The 18689-nt window shown below is 41.0% G+C and overlaps 1 protein-coding gene and 1 long non-coding RNA gene across 2 annotated transcripts in view; one reads left to right on the top strand and one right to left on the bottom strand.

Moving 5' to 3' along the window:
- Positions 1 to 17800, top strand: part of LOC120553157 — a 30835-nt gene extending 13035 nt beyond the window's left edge. The window contains exons 3-5 of the long non-coding RNA XR_005638122.1: positions 11819 to 11947; positions 15323 to 15448; positions 17619 to 17800. This is a non-coding gene — a long non-coding RNA (uncharacterized LOC120553157). The remainder of the gene's footprint in view (positions 1 to 11818; positions 11948 to 15322; positions 15449 to 17618) is intronic.
- Positions 11656 to 17841, bottom strand: LOC120553154 (tyrosine 3-monooxygenase-like). The gene is given in 13 exon segments (XM_039791253.1): positions 11656 to 12001; positions 13260 to 13324; positions 13327 to 13395; positions 13476 to 13571; positions 14042 to 14098; positions 14200 to 14269; positions 14359 to 14494; positions 15316 to 15461; positions 15550 to 15600; positions 15683 to 15750; positions 15845 to 15933; positions 16425 to 16596; positions 17602 to 17841. Coding segments are annotated over 13 exon segments (1425 nt in total). The 3' UTR covers positions 11656 to 11835.
- Between the last annotated feature and the right edge of the window lie 848 nt (positions 17842 to 18689).

Below are 18689 nucleotides of genomic sequence, written 5' to 3'. Positions count from 1 at the left end.
TCGTAAGTAAAATTATTTTAAATCCAAACCCCTGATGTAAAGGCTTGTAGCTGGAAGATTGAATGTCCAGTTTTGTAGGGAGAGAGAGGGAAGGGATGTGCTCGTCAGTACAGTCCTTCCTAGCCTGCCGTACTGCTGGATTGCTGCTGAAACTCCCGACTCAATCCAAAAGTCCGCAAAGTCTCATATCCAAAACAGTCACTGATGGCAGGATGAACAAAAGAGTGCTCCTTAAAATCCAAATTGTAATCCTTAGGCCGGGTGGGGATGGTTAATCCTTCTAGCCGACGCTCCTGTACCGGCCGTAAGTAATAGGATCCTCTCTCTGCGATAGTCTCTTGAGTTGAATTTTTAAGTCCAAAGATGAGTTGCTCCGATGTGGTCGATCGAACAGCAAGTCTTGAACCGGAGAGCCGGCTGAAGGACTTAACCCCGATCCACCCTGAGATGCTTCTTTTTATCCTTTCAAAAATGTGTGTGCGCTGTGGTCTGTATGTGTGTCCGTATGTGTATGTGTTGGCAAGTTTGTGTGTCTGTAAGTGTATGTATTGGCAAGTTTGTGTGTGTGTACATGTGCACAAGTCACTTCCCCTCTCTCTTGGTGTATGTGCCTTCTCCCTCGTAGCTTCAACATTTCAACATATTTCTCAAAACATTCCTTCTCTTGGCTAATACATGTTACTCCCTTTTTGTTTAATACATTCGTCATATGATTTTCCACTTATCCTACTCCCAATAATCAACCTATAATCGCTCTTTAAATTAATATACACATAATAGACTTTGTTATATAATTGTCCTTAACAATCGATCATAATCATTTCTTTAATTTGTTATTTATGTTGTGCGCGTAGCATTAGAATCACTGTCTTCCTTTTACCTATTACTCATTGTGCATCAGGCAAAAAGTCCCCAATCTTCCTAGGTAGAGAGCTGTGATGGAAAGTCCCTTATTTCCCACTTGTTGGCTTACTTCAGGGATCTCAACTTACTTGACACCATCTCTAAATAGCCTATCGTTCCTAAGCCATTCTAAATTAAGCTTATGTTGTTTTATTTCATATTGTTCATTATTAGTTTCATAGGTTGTTAAACCTAAGACGAAGTCTATCCATATTGCGCTGCATTATGGTATTGAGAATGAGGACCAATGTTAAAAACTGGAACTTTCCTGCACATGGTCTGGGAGTGTGAACACCTGCATTAGTTTTGGAATAAAACAACATCAATAATATCTGATGTGATAGGATGTTGAATTCCTGCAGACCCGATTGTTTTGTTACTTCATGATGACTCTAAATTACACCGTATTTTTTAGACATAGTTATGCTTGAGCTCTGTACAGCACGGATTAACAAAGCCAGATCTTCAACTATAGACCTACGGAAAAAGCAGCAGCCCAGGTATCAGAATGTTTAAAAATATAAAAACAATACAAAATGTATATTAAAAAAGAGCGATGATAATCTATTATAGAGTTGTGAGGTTCCTAATTGTGCTTTCATGACATGCTGTTGATTAATGGACTAGTTGACAGACATCCTGTGAATGTTGTCCACATACGTACTGTCCACAGGGGTGCTGAAGAATCCACTCCAGCCTTCCAGCAGCATTGTGGAGACTCTTTACTGAGGGTAGGAGAGCAAGAGAGGAAGGGGAATAAGAAATGGAATGGGAGCAGAGAAAAGAGAATTAAACTTTGAGGCTTTCGGCAGTGCTGTTATAAAGGGGAGTGAATGAGAGCGGGGGCCGTGCAGCCAGCCACATGGGCTGTTCTCACTTGTGATAATGGAGGCCTTTCTGTGGTTCTTAACCCCCTTGTCGCATGCTGGGAACAGGCAGCCGTCCGTCCACCGCTCAAAACAGACACGCTCACAAGATGGATACAAGATTCAAGATTAACTTTATTGTCCCACAACATGGGAAATTTGTCTTGGGCACTCACCCCATGCTGCAGCCATAGTAAAAACAAATAAACATAGACAGCATGTACAAACAACAAATACTGTACAATACTATACCACAGGCCGTACTATGGTCCTGATGGTGTACAGAAAGCCAACACGGTGTCATGCAATACACTGGTTAAACATTACTCAAAATAAATTAAATTAAATTAAAAAAGAGAGATCACAAATACAACAATTACATATCTCCATCTCTTGTCTGTGTCTGTTTTTGAAACTTGAGTTTTTGAAACAGTTAAGTCTGCAGCGAGGAACTCTAAACCTCCTACCGGATGGCAGCAGCTCATATTCTGCGTGCAGAACGTGAGACGTGTTGCTAACAATTCTATTTACTTGTCGCAAAGAAGCCTGTTCATAAATACTTTGCATGGATAAGTGCTTTTTAACACAAATGATCTTCCATGCAGTATGAATCAATCGTAACAGTTTAGTTTTTAACTGCACAGGGAGGTTGCCAGACCAAGCTGTAATCCAGTACCTGCCCAGGCTCTGCAGGACTGCTTGATAAAATAACATCATTTTTTTATCTACGCCATGAATTCGCAAACGACGTAAGAAATGCAACCGCTGCTGCAATCTGCAGCAGAGACTGTCGACATGTGTGCTCCAGGTTAGTGACTCGTCAATATAAACACCAAGATATTTGTATGAGTGGGCCTAAGTGATGGTTTGGTTGTGGATGACCACAGGCCTGTGGTCACCGACTCCCCGAGGGTCAAACACCATCTCTTCAGTCTTGGAAATGTTTAGGACAAGGTGGTTATCGTCGTACCAATTCACAAACCTTTACATTTCCATAAAATAATCGGATGGATCACAGTTCTTTTTCAGCAGAGATAAAATTGCAGTGTCATCAGAAAATTTAATGACATGATTATTTGGATAAAAATTTCTACACTCATCTGTGTATAAAGTGAAAAGGACAGGTGAGCTGACACAGCCCTGGGGGGCTCCTGTGCTCAACATTTTTGATTCAGATAGAGTCCCATTAACGCTGACCTGCTGTCTACGAATGGTTAAGAATGAGTGATACCATTTGATAATAAGGGGGTGTACTTTAAAATCTTTCAGCCTCTTAATTAACAAATGTGGCTGCAGCGTATTAAAAGTGTTACATGTGCCTCTTGTTTCTCTCTCTCTCTCTCTCTCTCTCTCTCTCTCTCTCTCTCTCTGTGTGTTTCCCATTCTGCCCTCCTCCCTCTGCCAGTTTTTGCAGTTGCACACCTGAGAGTAATCAGTGCTCAGGTAGAGTAGGGGAGGTGATAAGAAGGCAGAGAGTGGAGAACACAGGGAGAGCACCCTAGCAGCACACCAGTGAGGAGTTTTCTCCTCATCTTCCTTTCTTCCACAAGCAGGTTTGTGTTTTTCCCAACCTCCATGCACATGTAGGTGCTGGAGTTTTGTTGTTTTAGTTTATTGTTTTAGTTTGGGCTGGAGATTACCGGTAGTTCAGTTATTCATCTTTTTGTTTGTTCTAGGATTAGTTTACCCTTTTTAGTTAGTTTAGGGGGAGATGCGGGGAGCGACGGCCCACTGCGAGGTTGGTCCAGCGTCTTCCCATCTTTTGTTCTTTTTGGCCGGGGTCTCCAGTCCCTTTTTTTTTTGTTTCTTTTTGTTTGTTACTTTTGGGAATATCTATTATTTAATAAAGCTTGTTGGATCATTGTTAACATGGTGTTTGGCATCCTTCTTTTTATATATGTTGCATCCTCCATTCCCTTTTGAGCCTTTGATTGTTCCTTTTAATGGAAGTCGTAACAAAAGCTGAGCTAACATCTATTTATAGGAGGCGTGCGTATGAGGTAGAATCATCTAAATGTCTGTTAATACTATGTGTCACAGCAATGATGGCGTCATCTGTGCTTCTGTTACTCTTATATGCAAACTGAAAGGGATCTAAATTGGATCTAACTGACTATTTTCAAGAGCTGTATGATAATTTTCTCAAAACACCTAATCATCAGTGACGTGAAGTGCTACAGGACGGTAGTCATTATTCTCTTTACAGCTTGCTTTTTTAGGTACAGGAATAATAGAGTTTTTCCAGATAGAGGGAACATACTTGACTTTTACACCCAGGAAAGTCACCCCCTTATCTGGCCGGAGCTTCTGCTACACGTGGCTCTGACAGGAACTCTCCCAGGATCAACATCTCATCTAGGGAAAGAGTCTGAGTTAGGCCCAGTGGTAGTTTTAGAAGAAAGAGGAAAATGGTGCTACGATGTCAAGGAGACACCTGTTTTTAGTCGGCCGGTCCACCACTTTGGTCCAAACTAAAACATCTTAACTGTGGATGGCTTGCTATGACATCTTGCACAAACATTCATGGTCCCGAGAGGATGAATCCTAATGACTTTGGTGATCCCCTCACTTTTTCATCGAAGATCATCTCCAACTCCATGGCATGCAAAGTGAGTGCTTCATGAGGATGCAGGGAGAGGAAGAGATGGGCATCACCTTACCTTGGCGAATAATTATCAATGCTCCACAGACCAAACATGAAGACAAGGCATCATTTGGCAGGAACTTGTAATGCCTTCTGGTAAAACAAGGACTCATTGTACTTACACAGGAATGCCATGTGTGAGAAACCACCATCTCCATTTTCAGCTAAGCTACAGAGAGCACTCATTTAATTAACTTGATCATGAATCATTCTAGGTGACAGCTGATCACTTGTTTCCACAGATGTAATTAATCTTCAATGGTGCAACGTTGGATAAATCTGCATTTATACTCGGTTGTTTAACCGAGCCATTTATTGTACTTTTATTAATGTATATGCCAGCTGAAAAACTAGGTTGTGTTGTACAGCGATGCCCCTGCACGACAGAACACAGCAAGAAGAGGCCGTGGAGACCTCCACTCTTTCAAACTAGTTCGCCAACCTCGTATATTTCTTGGACAGGACGCGTTAACCGCCATCCACAAAGGATAACATGCTACTGCTCTCCTGCTCCACGCTTTTGTTTGAACAAGTCCGATGTGGTCTCCACTCTACGTTTGCTGTGCTTCAGGTGCAAGTGGTGCTGGAGCAGCTGCATATAACACGGGAGATGTCAATGTCAGATGCAAGAAGCTGCCATTTTCATCCGTGCACACTGAACGTTTTCCAAGGAGTATGAAAGCTCCCTCAGAGGGCACTGGAATCGCTTACTGAGCCAACTTTATCTCAAACATGAGTAATGAATCTCAGTGGCTTCACAAATCCCAGTGACTCAAGGACACCATCTGATGGCTGATGAGCAGAATGGCATGAATATTTAATTATTGTCTGTGAGCTGATTTCTACAACATATGATCCATTTTGGAGACCTTACAAACTCACCTCTTTCCTGGAAGCCTGTCCTCAGATGTCACTGCCCCGGGCATCCTTTGTTACCTTTGATGTAACCTGAATGAAGCTTTTGTTCCTCACAAACAGTTTTGATCTCTTGTGGTGTGTGTGAACTACTAATAAACTGTGAAAGGGAGATCAGACCGCCTTGAAATCCTCATCAACTTTCTCCAAATCTCCCCCCTCAGATAATTCTTCAGCGGTCCTGCCAACTTTAACCCTTGTGTTGTCCTTTGGGTCCCAGTGACCCGAAGGACAACACAATATTATGTACTTCCGTTTACTTTGTTGAGAATTGCTCTCTAAACCCTGTTTCTTGTAAAGTAAGTAAAGTTTATTTCTAGAACACAGTTCTAGACACAGTTTAAGCTGACCAAAATGCTGTACAAACAAGAACTAAGGTGCTGTATTAACCCTTGTTTAGAGAGCAATTCTCAACAAAGTAAACGGAAGTACATAATCCTTGTGTTGTCCTTCGGGTCACTGGGACCCGAAGGGCAACACAAGGGTTAAGCTCGGGCTCAACAAGAAGGGAGCAAATAAAAATGAGGAGTATGATATGAAGGGAAACAAAGAAAGAGATTAGAGCTCTTTGAGGCTGGTGTTTGATTTAATCTCACGCCTGGTTTGTTGTGCAATGTTTTTCCCAGAATGAAGCGATTATGCTGATCTTGATGAGCAGAAGAGAGTCAGCCGAAAAGTGCTCTGTCACTGCTTTTGACTAGTTTGTCCATATCCCCCTACAGGAGGTACCTGGCTAGCACATTAGTCCTAGGGCTGCGCCAGGTTATTTTGGTTTTCCAGGTGTGCCATCGCAGTCCAGCCTCTGGGACTCACCTCTGCCTTGTGTGTGGTGATGTTCTTGCTTTTGTTTTTTTATTTATAATAACAAGGTTGTGATCTAGCCAGAACCAGAAGATGCCACATTAGGCCTCAATCCTTTTCATATTGCCTTGGTGTCTTATTGTTATATAGATGCAGCTTTGTTTTTAGGCTGTAATGCTTGGACTTACAGATGTTGCAGTGTTGGCAAAATACATCCAGGGACTTTCTCTAACAATCCCATGATCATTTGAGCTTGCTTTCCACCTTGTATCACAGTTCTTTAGCCTGAAATTCAACAGAAATGTTGCAAACTTCTCCTAAAACCACAAATAGTTGTTTCCATTTGTCTTTCTGTATGAATTTAACTATAGAGGTTTGACGTGTTTATCGGTCAGCTTTAGAGGTGTTGGTCCAGCTCAGTACTTTTAAAAATGTTTAACTGTCTGTCCCTTTTAATGGCTTTTAACTGATCAATGAAGCATTGGTAAACAATTTGTTAACTATTGACCAAGCTAGTAATTCTTTATCAGACCTTATATCACCCGATTCACTCATATTTAATTGAGTCTCTTTCTTTTTGAGTTCTCAGGCCTGAGGACAAAGTGAACCTCATGACCCTGCTTCCAGCCCGGAGCAGGCAACCAAGCCAGTGTAGGGATGGGATGGCCCTGACATCAATAAAGGAAACACTTATGGTTGGAGTCAGGATGATACAGCGTTTGGGATTTGCGGCGACTACTCCAGACACAAGAATCTAGCTGGATCCCTTACAGGTCATCCTGTTGCCCCGGCAACCTGCTTTTGGTTAGCGCTCAGCAGATTCTGATCCTGACGGTGGTATCGTGGGGGAGATTTGTGGATTTAGGAGTGCTGGATGTCAAATGAGATAGAAGTGGACTTGGTGGACTTTTTTATATATATATTATAAAGTGTTTGACTTTTGCTTAGAGAGAGAGAGAGAGAGAGAGAGAGAGAGAGAGAGAGAGAGAGTGTGTGTGTCCCCGCCCGCACACACTTGTCAAGCAGGAGATTACTAGCCTTGGCTCTTTTGAATGACCAGGCTTTTAAATCTGCTTTTAAGTTATTTTGGTCTTTCCACAGAGAGGTCCTGCTTTTACCTGCATTCAGCAGTGGTGGGACTTTGGGTAAGTTCAGATTAAACAACTTTGCCAACAGTTCACTCGCAATGTCACTGGAGAGTTATCTCGATCAATGAAGGATCTGGAGAGACAGGTAGAAAAATTGCAATCTTTAGCAGCTTCTACAGGAGATCGAGGGCATTTAGTCTCCCTCAAGTCTAAACAGGTCTAAACTATAGCCAACAAGTCTAAACTATAGCCAACCTGCTGGGCGTTTCAGCACAGGGAGCTCTGGTCAGATTGCGGTTTATGAACGTCTCACAGATGGATGCTCCATCTAAGTTCTTCTTTGGGCGAGAGAAGAAAAATGGACAAAGGAAGATCATTCATTCTTTACGAACGGGTAGCGGCTCTGAAGTCTCAGGCTCGTCTGAGATCAAGAAGTTTGCTGCCGGTTTCTACAGAGACCTCTTTAAGAGTGAGTGGTCAGTTAATCCAGATGTGTACAGCAGCTTCTTCAGTGGTCTCCCTCAGGTAAGCACAGAGGAAAACTCCCAGCTGGCAGCAGAGTTAACTCTGCAGGAGCTGACCACAGCCATAGGAAGTTTGCAGAGCGGCAGAGCTCCTGGGATGGATGGCCTTCCTGTGGACTTTTTTAAGTCTTTTTGGTCCATCTTAGGACCTGCTCGAGGTGTTGAATGACCTGGTGCCTAAGAAGGGAGACCTACATGAGCTAAAGAACTGGAGACCGGTCTCTCTGCTGTGAACCGATTATAAAATCCTGTCCAAAACCCTGGCCCTTAGATTGAGGGAGATGATGGCATCCATTGTCCACCCTGACCAGACTTAACTGTGTGTCCAGCAGGCTCATAAGTGACAATGTCACTTTAATTTGTGATGTTTTGGACCTCTCTAGTTCATTGACTGTTGAAACTGGTCTTATTTCTATAGACAAAGAGAAGGCTTTTGACCGGGTTGCACCAGTATTTGTGGCAGACTCTGGCTGCTTTTGGGTTCAACGCTGGTTTTATAGCCATGATGCAGGTTCTCTACAGAGACATTGTTAAGAGATAAGATAAATGGCGAGCTGGGTGCTCACTTCAGCATCAAGAGGGGGGTGAGGCAGGGCTGCTCTCTCTCTGGAATGTTATATTCATTATCCATCGAGCCTCTGCTCCACAAATTAAGAAACAATTTGAATGGTGTGTGTTTACCTCAGTGTCCTGTCTCTTTTAAGTTTTCTGTTTAGGCAGATGATTTTATTGTTTTGGTAAACTCACAAAGAGATATTGATGTTTTAAAAGATACTGTGAAAGATTTTGGTTTTATTTAATCTGCAAGAGTGAACTGGGGGAAGAGCGCGGCTGTGATGGTGGGGTAGAGTTCGGGGGATCGGCTCAGGCTGCCAGGTGCTTTAGGCTGGAAAAAGTGAGGACTGAAGTACCTCAGAGTTTTCTTGGGGGATGAGACCTATGTACAAAAAAACTGGGACAATGTTTTGAAGAGTGTAAAAGGTCAGCTCAATGGATGGAAGTGGCTACTTCCCAAAATGTCCTACAGAGGCCGCGTCCTTATTTTAAATAACTCAGTCTCATCTTTCCTGTGTCACCTAATGGCCTGCGTTGACCCCCGGCCTCTCTCCTGTCCGAGGTACAGAGGCTATTGGTTGATTTTTTTTGGGGATCGGATGCACTGGGTCCCACAAAGCATCCTGTTCCTCCCTAAAGAGGAGGGAGGGCAAGGACTGGTCCATCTGGCAAGCAGAGGCGCTGCTTTCCGCCTCCAGTTTCTACAAAGATGCTCACTGGACCGATAGACATTTTATGAAGGCCTTTATCCTGCTGCATCTTGCAGCGTTTTAACAACCTCTGCCTGGATTTTAACTTGTTTTTAATGGACACCAACAACATGAGCAAATTGTCTCTACCGGGTTTTAGGAGTGTTTTTATCATGCGGAACCTACTGAGGAGACAGAGAGCAGAGCAGGCGGACTCTCTGCATTGGCTCCTGCAGGAACCTGTGCTTTTTGGGACAGTGCTGGACTATCCTAGATGAGGAGGAGCAACTCTGTCCAGGGTGCTGAAAACTGCAGGGATTTCCACTCTGGGTCAGGTGGTGGAGCTGGCTGGGCCTCGGCTGGACAACCCCGTCCATCTGGCTGCTCGACTCAGTTTGGTCCGGGTCACCGGGCAACTTCTGGAGTACTGGAGACATAAGCTGACCGGACAGGAATGTTCCCTCCTAGACTCCTTCAGTAATGGGTCACTGCTGCCTAACGAGAACAATCCATATCCTTCCCTTGGTTTGCTCCCAGATTATAAAGCCTGTGGGGGCCCTCTGCTGGAGCCGGTGCGGCCCGTCTCTCTGGAGAATGCCTCAGGAAATGCTTTTTACGGTCTCATGGTGAAAACACTGAACAACAGAAAGCTGAATGGACAGACTGACACTCCATGGAGGAGTCACCTTGGTCTGGATCCAAGATTTGGATCTGCATGGAGGTCTATCTACAAACTCCACTGTCTAAAAGACATGCAGACTTGCAGTGGAGGATCATTCATGGGATTATTGCGGTGAACAAACAAATGTCTGTTCTGTGGACTGAGAGAGACGGTATTTCCCTGCTTTTCTGAGTGTCTGCTGTGATGGTTTTTACAAACTGTATTTACCCAATGTGGAGAGGCTTTCAGCAAACAGGTGTTTATTTGCGTTATGTTTTAATTACAGTCGCCATCACAAGCACAAGTGCTAGGTTTTAAATTTTGTTTTGGGACAGGCCAAGATGGCGATGTATGTCAGCCGGAGGAGGAAGGTGGAGGATGATTTAATTGTTGATGTTACCCTAGTGTGTGTAAATGTGATCAAATCCAGACAGCTGGTGGATTTTATAAAGCTGAACTGTCTCAGAAGAGAAACTTACCTTTGGAGATGTGCTCATATAGTTCTAATGTAATTTATTAAGCCTTGAAATGGTATGAAAAAGAGCGGCAAATAAAGCTGGTTTCAAAAATCAAAATGTCTACAAACACATTTTTTTCTACTCCACAAACACAGGGTTTCCTAGGGAGGCCGGAGCAGGGCTTGATTTACGGTACAGTGGAATTATGGGAAAGGGAAAGCTTCCGAACACAAGGTGGCCAATGGGAGGGTTTGCCAGCCACCGTGTTGATGGTGCTGATGCGTTATGAGTCCTGCTGATGGAGATGATTTGTCTTTTCTTTTTTTTTAAGGGAAAAGCTTTGACGTGCGCAGCTCTGATATGCATTGTCGCCTGTGTGGAGATCTGAACGCTGGACGTCCATCAAAAAACTCTGAAAGCCAAATTCTGCAGTTGCACAGAGAAAGAGAAATAAAGAGAGAAGAGCGTCTGTCAGCAGTGCAGCCCTGCGGACCGTGCTGTGGTTGACTGTGAGGTCCCGGTGACCTGGCCCTACTGATGTGCTGGGCCTCAGTGCTGGCTCTGGCCTTGACCAACAGAGGGAACATGATACTTAAATCATTCATAATTAGCTCCTTCCCTTTTGCTTAATAACACATGAAGATAAATGCTTTTAATTCCAAACCAACTATTTCCATTTGGAAAATTCTTGGTTTGGAATTAAAAGCTAGAAAATGGCCTACAAGCTCTGTATTGTAGTCTCTCTCTCTCTCTCTCTCTCTCTCTCTCTCTCTCTCTCTCTTATTCCTGCTGGCAAACAGTGAACAACACTTCTCTCTTCAGCACCTTTTCTATCTTCCGTGGTGGAATCTAACTAAGTGCATTTACTCTAAATACTGTTCTTAAGTACAAATTCAATGTACTTGTAGTTTACATGAGTATTTCCATTTTATGCAACTTTCTACGTATTGTACTTTTTACTTTTATTTTAGTTTAATTACTTTTGAGATTATAATTTTGTATACCCTTCCTGTCCAGTGAGAACCATGTATCTCCAAATTTGTTTCGATGGAATTTGAATATTTCTGATAAACTGAAAAGTGTTGGTTTAGAAGAAAATTGAGAAAAGTCTCCTACTTCTTAAGCTAAATACAGTCTTTAGAAAGCCTCTTGGATCAGCTGGAATATTCTTTGCTCACAAAGCTGAAAACAGGGCTGTTTTTCTGACACCATGGAAAGTTGACTTTTTGGAGATACGTGGTTCTCACAGGACAAACATATGATGCTCTTATAGAATATGATGCATTGTTGTAGGTTAAACTACCCAACAGTATATAAAGGAGTTCAAATGAGCAACAACCTTAAACATCTACAGCAGTAAAATGCAATGTACACATTAATGCAGCAGATATTATTTCAGAAACATCAGATATAATAGGAAAACACTGACAGGGAACATTTCTACTTGAAGTAAATATTGCTGATAATACTTACATACCTTTACTTAAGTAAGATTTTACTGCAATAAAGTATCTTAATACTTTTCTGTTTCTCTGAAATGTTTTGAGACTCTTTCATGAAAATAAACATTTATTTCTTTTTACATAATAAATTATACACAAACAATTAGCCATGTGGAACCTCACAAACCTGACTACATTTTGATTGCCTTTGTGTTCGTATTAGTAGATCTCTTATACAATGTTGAAATGTTCATCCTTTTCTCTCTCTGCAGAAAATCTGTTCCCGGTCCTAAGATGAGCTGAATGTCTCCAAGGCGCTGTGAAGGGTCTTCAGTTCTTCTCTCATCTGGCTCAGAGCGTTTTGGATCTTGCCGGGCTGATCCAGAACCTCCACGCTGCAGGTAAAGGGGTCGTAGCGAACTGCAAAGGGGCGCTTGATGGTTGCAGAGTATCTCCTGTGGGAGGGAATGAATGCAGAGTATAAACAGATGCAGAGATACAGATGTGTGACAAATATTAGGAAAAAAACTCCTAAGTCTCTTACTAAGGTGTGTCTCAACTCATTAAAGGCACCGAATAAAACATTTGACCACAAGTAGTCCTATGGAGCAATGTTTTTAGGAACAGGTCCCTGTTTCCCTCTGGACGCAATTAAATAGACCTTAAACCAATCAGAGCAACGAAACGGCTTAGCAACACACCCAAGCTGGGGCGGTGCTTGGTCCGTTTGGAAGCAGGGGAAAAAATGGCTGCCTGGTCACAATATTTCTCAAATTACAGATCAGCAGTACCTTTAGGAGAGAATTATGCAATACAGTAACAAAATCTGGATTCATGTTTGATTAGAACCGCCTGGTTTGACAGTTTGATCTGAGTTTGCTGAGCCTGGTGCGTTGCGCCGATGTAGAATGCCAGTTACGTTCAGTAACTACGTTATGTAAGCATAAAGCTCCTCTGTGAGTCATCGCCTTAAATCCGCCCCATGCGAGATAGGGGGGTGCATCTGCCAGAGCAAATGAAACATGAGCTTGCAGATTTGTCTGATTTTCAGGGTTTTGGAGAGAAAAACTGCATGTACACAGAAACTTTATTTACAATAAAACTTCACAGGATAACTCGTGATTTAATTTTCCCCTCAATTTGCCACCATCTATAGACTTTATTTATTCCATTGGGAAATTGCATTTTTATAGGAAATCATAAAACAAACAAAATTCCTAAAGAAGGCCATTAGTAAACAATAAAGTCAAATGAAGTCAAAGAATATTAACTGAACTAAAAGTAAAACCATGCTCTTAAATCTACATATGTATTGAATGTATACTCTGCTAACTTTGTCATTGTAATATATAAAAGTATTCAGAACTTCCATGCTCAAGGAAGAATATTATATTGCATTTTATATGTAAGTATTAAAGTGTTATAAAATATTTCTCTTTAACATTAGACAACTAAAAAAAATTTCTGTAAATTCTGTTTAGCCTTAGGATAAAGTAATTAATTGAGGTTGTGGTCATGGTTTAATAAAAATCCTTGGACTTAGTAGAGATGTTGGTTCCACATATAGTTCCGGAATATAATGTGCAGTGTTTGATTTGAACAAGCAACATTACATTTATAACGTAGTTTAAGAAACAGTTTTAATGTAATGTCAATGTCCGAATTCAGCTAAATGAACACAGTTTGCACCCAACATAAATAACAAAGGAATACCTCATCTTAGTCTTTGCATCCTCAAAGCTTTCAGACACAAAGTAAACAGGCTGGTATGTTTGGTCCGCTGGTGCGGCTGCACTGCTGTCTCCTCCGGGTTAAACGGCTTGTACTCCGGCTCATTAGACAGAGCGTACTGGAAGGGACAGGTCAAAGACTGTCAGCACACCACGCAAAAATGAATATGCAGCAAAAAATACTTGTGTGTGAACTCACAACAAGCTCTCCATAAGATGACAGGAGTCCGGCGCCGTAAGCTTTCACTGTTCCGTTCTGCTTGCAGAGGCCAAACTCCACAGTGAACCAATACAACTGTAAAGACAGAGCACAATAAAAAAGGGTTAGGCAGATGTAGAGAGCAGGATTAAACATAATGTGCAGTCATTTATTTAAGCCACTAGATGGCAGGAAAGATCCGTTAAGAGAGCCTGTGTTTCCCTCCGATATTAAAAGCTTCTCTTTCAATATTTGACATGACTGAATCAAAAACAGGTCCAAGTGTTTCACATACAAGGAAAAACAAATACTCCAGAAGTCCAAAATCATAAATGTAAAATAGAAATGTACCACAAAACATGAAAAATATGTGAAATATATGTTGTCTACAGTGTTTCAAAACAAAGAGGATGAAATGTACAGACTTCATGTCAAATTGTGTAATTTTCCTATTCTCGTGATGAAGAACTGCCAATACAAAAGTATGCATGTCTGAATGTATTAAAATTACATTTCAGGTGGCATTAAAATCTAATTTCAGGTTTAAAATGGTAATAAAAACCTACCGTTGACAGTTTCTGGATGTCCTCATCTGAAGCTCCGAGCGAGGCAAGCCCAATCTCCTGAAATAGTTCAAATGGATTCAAATAAATAAAGTTGATAATACTGGATTGCACTCTGATTATGTCAAATCAAAGAACAGAGTGCAGCAGAGTGCAGTTACCTGTGAAAACTGGGCGAATTCTTTATCTGCCAGCATGGGAATATGGCCGAGTAGTTCATGGCAGCAGTCCCTGTCAGGGCAGATGGAACTGAGTCAATGAAAGGTAAAGCAGCTGAGTACATGAATACATAAGTTGGGTCCCAGAAAACCATGACTCACGGCTCAGGGGAGTGCATGGGCGCTGAGGAGTGACGGATGTACTGTGTGCACTGAAACACCCGGAAGGCCAAACTGGTCAGAAAGTCTCTGGCTGACAGCAGGCCGGCTACTGGACGCAGCTGGAAACCAGTTTTCTCTGAAAGGAGCAGAAACGCTGTCAAACACACTGGGATGGAGCTCCGAGGAAGTAGAGCCAACAGATGCATGAAGCTATGACCTCAATGTCAAATTCATTTTTGGCATTGTTATTCCACATTTGTTCATCTTTTCTTTTTTTTTTTTTTTGCAAAAACAATGGGAAGTAATTTCATACATAAATCTCATTCCTCATATTTCAAGTCCTAAAGGACAAAACAGACAAGACTTTGTTGTCATAGTCCCTAACATTAATGTAAAAATTCATATAGTCAAATTCTTTATGAGATTGCCATAACTTCAAAATGTCAGAGGTTATGTCTTTACTCTTCTAATAAATGCTGTCCATAACAAAATAGCTTGAGAGTTCATTCCACCAGTGGACTATTGCTGGGGATTTGGAAGCCTTCCGTTAGCTAAGCTAAGCATTTCCTAGCTGCCATCAAAGCAAGATCTATGTACATACTTCTACATGTACATATGTATGTACTTACAGATGTATGTATGTATGTACATCAAAAAGAGTAATGTCCCTCCATCGCTATCTCCCTGTCTGTTTGTACAGTAGCATGATTCCTAAAGAAGCTCATTGTTATTTAGCCATATTTAAATAAGGTTACACATGACTATAAGGACAGGTAGCAAAACCTATTTAATATATATGTCTTTTTAAGCATTCTTCATTTATTTTTTTTTACTTTTTCTATCTCTGTTGCCTTTTAGTGTCGGAAACGTTTCTTGATTTTACCTTTTCACTGTCATATGTTCATACTGTTATATAAAAGACCAAAATCTCTCATAATTCTGAAGACCACTTTTCACCTTTCAGGAAGGCAGAGACCTCTCTAAGCTGAGGGATGCGGTCCTCTCCGTAGCCACACTCTTCCTCCAGCTGCTGCAGCCCGTCCATGAACTGCCTGCAGGCCAGACCGTTGTAAATACTCCGCAGTTGCCGGTAAACCTCCCTCCTTTTAACACAACAACACATTGTACTTTAATCATCTTCCACCGTGCGTCTGCATTTATAACATGCAGGACTGTGCAGCCCATTCTCACCATGTGAATACTTCCTCTGCTGTGTATTCAACAATGGGCAACGGGTCTCCCCTGTGTTAAAGAAAATTCATTTATGAGAGAATATTTGAGTGATACATAGTGCTCAATGAAGATAAATAAATATCTGACTCACTGTTTGTAAGTGGAGGCTAGCTCACATATGAAAGCCCGTCTTTTTCTGTATTCTGAATCGCTGTATCCCTGCGGAATAAAGATGTTAACTTAGTACAAATAAGCTGAGTGTTTTCCTGATAAATATGATTTATAGATTTGCAGCAGATATGTAAACGCTCACTGGATGGTCCTGGTCCATGTCCGGATCAAATTTGGTTATTAACATGTTGCATCTGTCGAGATCTTTTATCTGTTGGGGAAACCATGGAACTGTGGGAGGAAAAATAATGAATTAGTGGTTTTGTAATTGGCCTTATTATCATATTACATTAAAAAAAAAAGTCACATTGTGTAGCCGGGCTGGATCAGTTGGTAGAGCAGGAACACATATACTGAAAGGTTTATGCCTCGACGCAGAAGTCCAGGGTTCGAATCCGACCTTTGACGACTTCCTGCATGTCTTCCTCCTCTCTCTCCCCTTTCTCACCTAGCTGTCCTATCAACTAAAAGCGGAAAAGCCCAAAAATAATCGTAAAAAAAAAAAAATCACATTGTGTCCAGGTTAGCTCAGTTGATAGAGCAGGCACACATATATAGAGGTGTATGCCTGGACACAAAAGATCCATGGTTCAGTCCTATCCATTAAAGGTGGAAATGCCATTACCTGATTTAATAAGTAAGCCTGTACCATTGCATATCATTCCCTAATATTGGTGTACCTCACTAGTCTAATTCAAAAGCATTAGGGGAATAATAAAAACCTTTTTCCTCTGGTATGGAGCGAACTTCGTCCACCACTCTCTTCAGTGAGTTGATGAAAGCGTCCAGGTCAGAGCTGTGAACTTCACACTTCATGAACAGCTCCAGGTCTGTCGTGTTCTTTGACTTCCTCCCCGGTCGGCTTTCGATGTGGAGAAGTTTCGCTTCAAACGTCTGTGAAGGGATACAAAAACAAAGAGCAAAAAAAATTCACACACAAAAAGGCCGATAATCAAGGCCTTGGCACTGAGGAGAAACTCAATGGCCTTTAGTTTGGTTATTGTCATTATACTGACAATGGGCATATTTTGCATTCATTTATTGAAATCCAAGCTACAATTTCCACTCGGCCTTCATTTAATAATAGTTGACCGAGTAATATCTTGTCACTAATCAGTCAAGTGGTTATTTACTTGGATTTGTTGGAAGTTAAAGTCTCAGGTGATGCATTTTAGGGATTTTATTTTGCCCATTCTTTAAGACGAAATCTATAACCCAAATCCAAAATGAAAGATCGGAGCCTCAAATTCATGGAAATATCTTAGAAGGATCAAATCTGTTCATTATTCGTTCATATTAATGAATGAATGTTATTAATGTTTTTGATTGCTGTTTAAGAATTGTTTACATCAGTAATCTGCACTAACTCATGGTATAGTTTTCCAATTATTATTATTATCATTGTGAATAAAACTCACATCTATATGGTCAAAATGATGGATTAGAGCTGATTTTTTATTTAATGTTACAAATATGACTCAAATGTAATAGACCTATTCGCAGTGGTGAAAAGTAACTAAGTACATGTACTCTAGTACTTTACTTAAGCACAACTTTGAGGTACCTGTACTCTACTTGAGTACTCCCATTTAAATGTTACTTTCTACTCCTACTCCACTGTATTTCAGAAGAAATATTGTAGGCTAGCTGTTGTAACCCCCCCCCCCCCATCCCTCTGTAAATTATGGGCTAATAATATAATTTAGCCTACAATAACCCTGAAAGTTCATTTACTTTTGAAACTTTAAGTAGGCTACATCTTTCTACTAGTAGTAATAGCTTCTTCTGGACTTTACCTTGATTTGGATCTGAAATGCAATATTTTTTTTACAGTGTTAATGTTAATGTATCATTAGGCTATACTTTCACACAAGTCAGATATGTGAATTTGAGGCTTACCTCAAATATTTTCCCAGTTTTGAAGAATCCAGCGTTTTTCTCATTGCTGAGAGAGAACAGGACGTTCAGAGTCACCCTGCCGTCCTTCTCGTCGAACACGAAGCTGTCTCCGTACCGGGAGGGCCCCGGGGGCCCCGGGGAGCCCGCCGAGCCGCTGCTGCGTTCCCTGCGAGCATCCTCGATCAGACTCTGCTTCCTCCCGCTGAAACCAGCCGTCTGCACTCCGTTATCCGTCTTCATCTACGGGCCGTGGGGTCTCTAGGGGCTTCACGGAGGGACCGGAGCCAACTGGATGTGTGCCATCGTCACCTCGCGGACACGTTTAAATACCCTGTCATCTGACGGCTTTATGGAGATCAGTTGCGAAGGTGCGTATTTATATATATATATATATATATATATATATATATATATATATATATATATATATATATATATATATATATATATATATATATATATATATATATATATATATATATATTAGGAATCACAACAGATGCATTCAAGCAAAACAGCTCATTATGGGTTACATAAATGTTCCATACTTCTATAGAAGTAAATAAAATCCAGTTTATTCAAATTTGTGGTGGTTAAAAGGGTTAGCGCATATTAGAGAATTTATAATAGGCTGTATATTATTAATTTCTAAATAAATATCCTAAAATCTTTCAACACAATGACTTGCAGCCTTCTTATTATATTTTGGTTACGCTTTATTTGAACCTATAAGCAACATGAAACACATTTAATAAATGGTCTATAACAAACTATAATGAACATTTGTGTTTATTAATGTATTTGGCCACAACTATAACTCACCACCTTAACTGAATGCTGAAGGCTCATGAATAGCAAAATAATATAACACAGTTGTAATAATATAAGACTCAGGATTTGCAGGATTTGTCAACAGTTATATCTTCTCCGATGAAGACATATTTTATGTTTTTACAACTGTGTTTTTATCATGTATTATCTGTCTATACAGCAGCCAGTCATGGGTGCCCACAGGATGAGTTAGTAGATTTCTTTATTTTTGGACTTTTTGTAGTATTGTTATCTGTATCTGGCTTATATATTGTGTG

This window comes from Perca fluviatilis, chromosome 23 (assembly GCF_010015445.1).
Source record: "Perca fluviatilis chromosome 23, GENO_Pfluv_1.0, whole genome shotgun sequence".
Classification (NCBI taxonomy): Eukaryota; Metazoa; Chordata; class Actinopteri; order Perciformes; family Percidae; genus Perca; species Perca fluviatilis.
The sequence above is the reverse complement of the archived record's forward strand: the minus strand, read 5'-3'. Positions and strand labels throughout refer to the sequence as shown.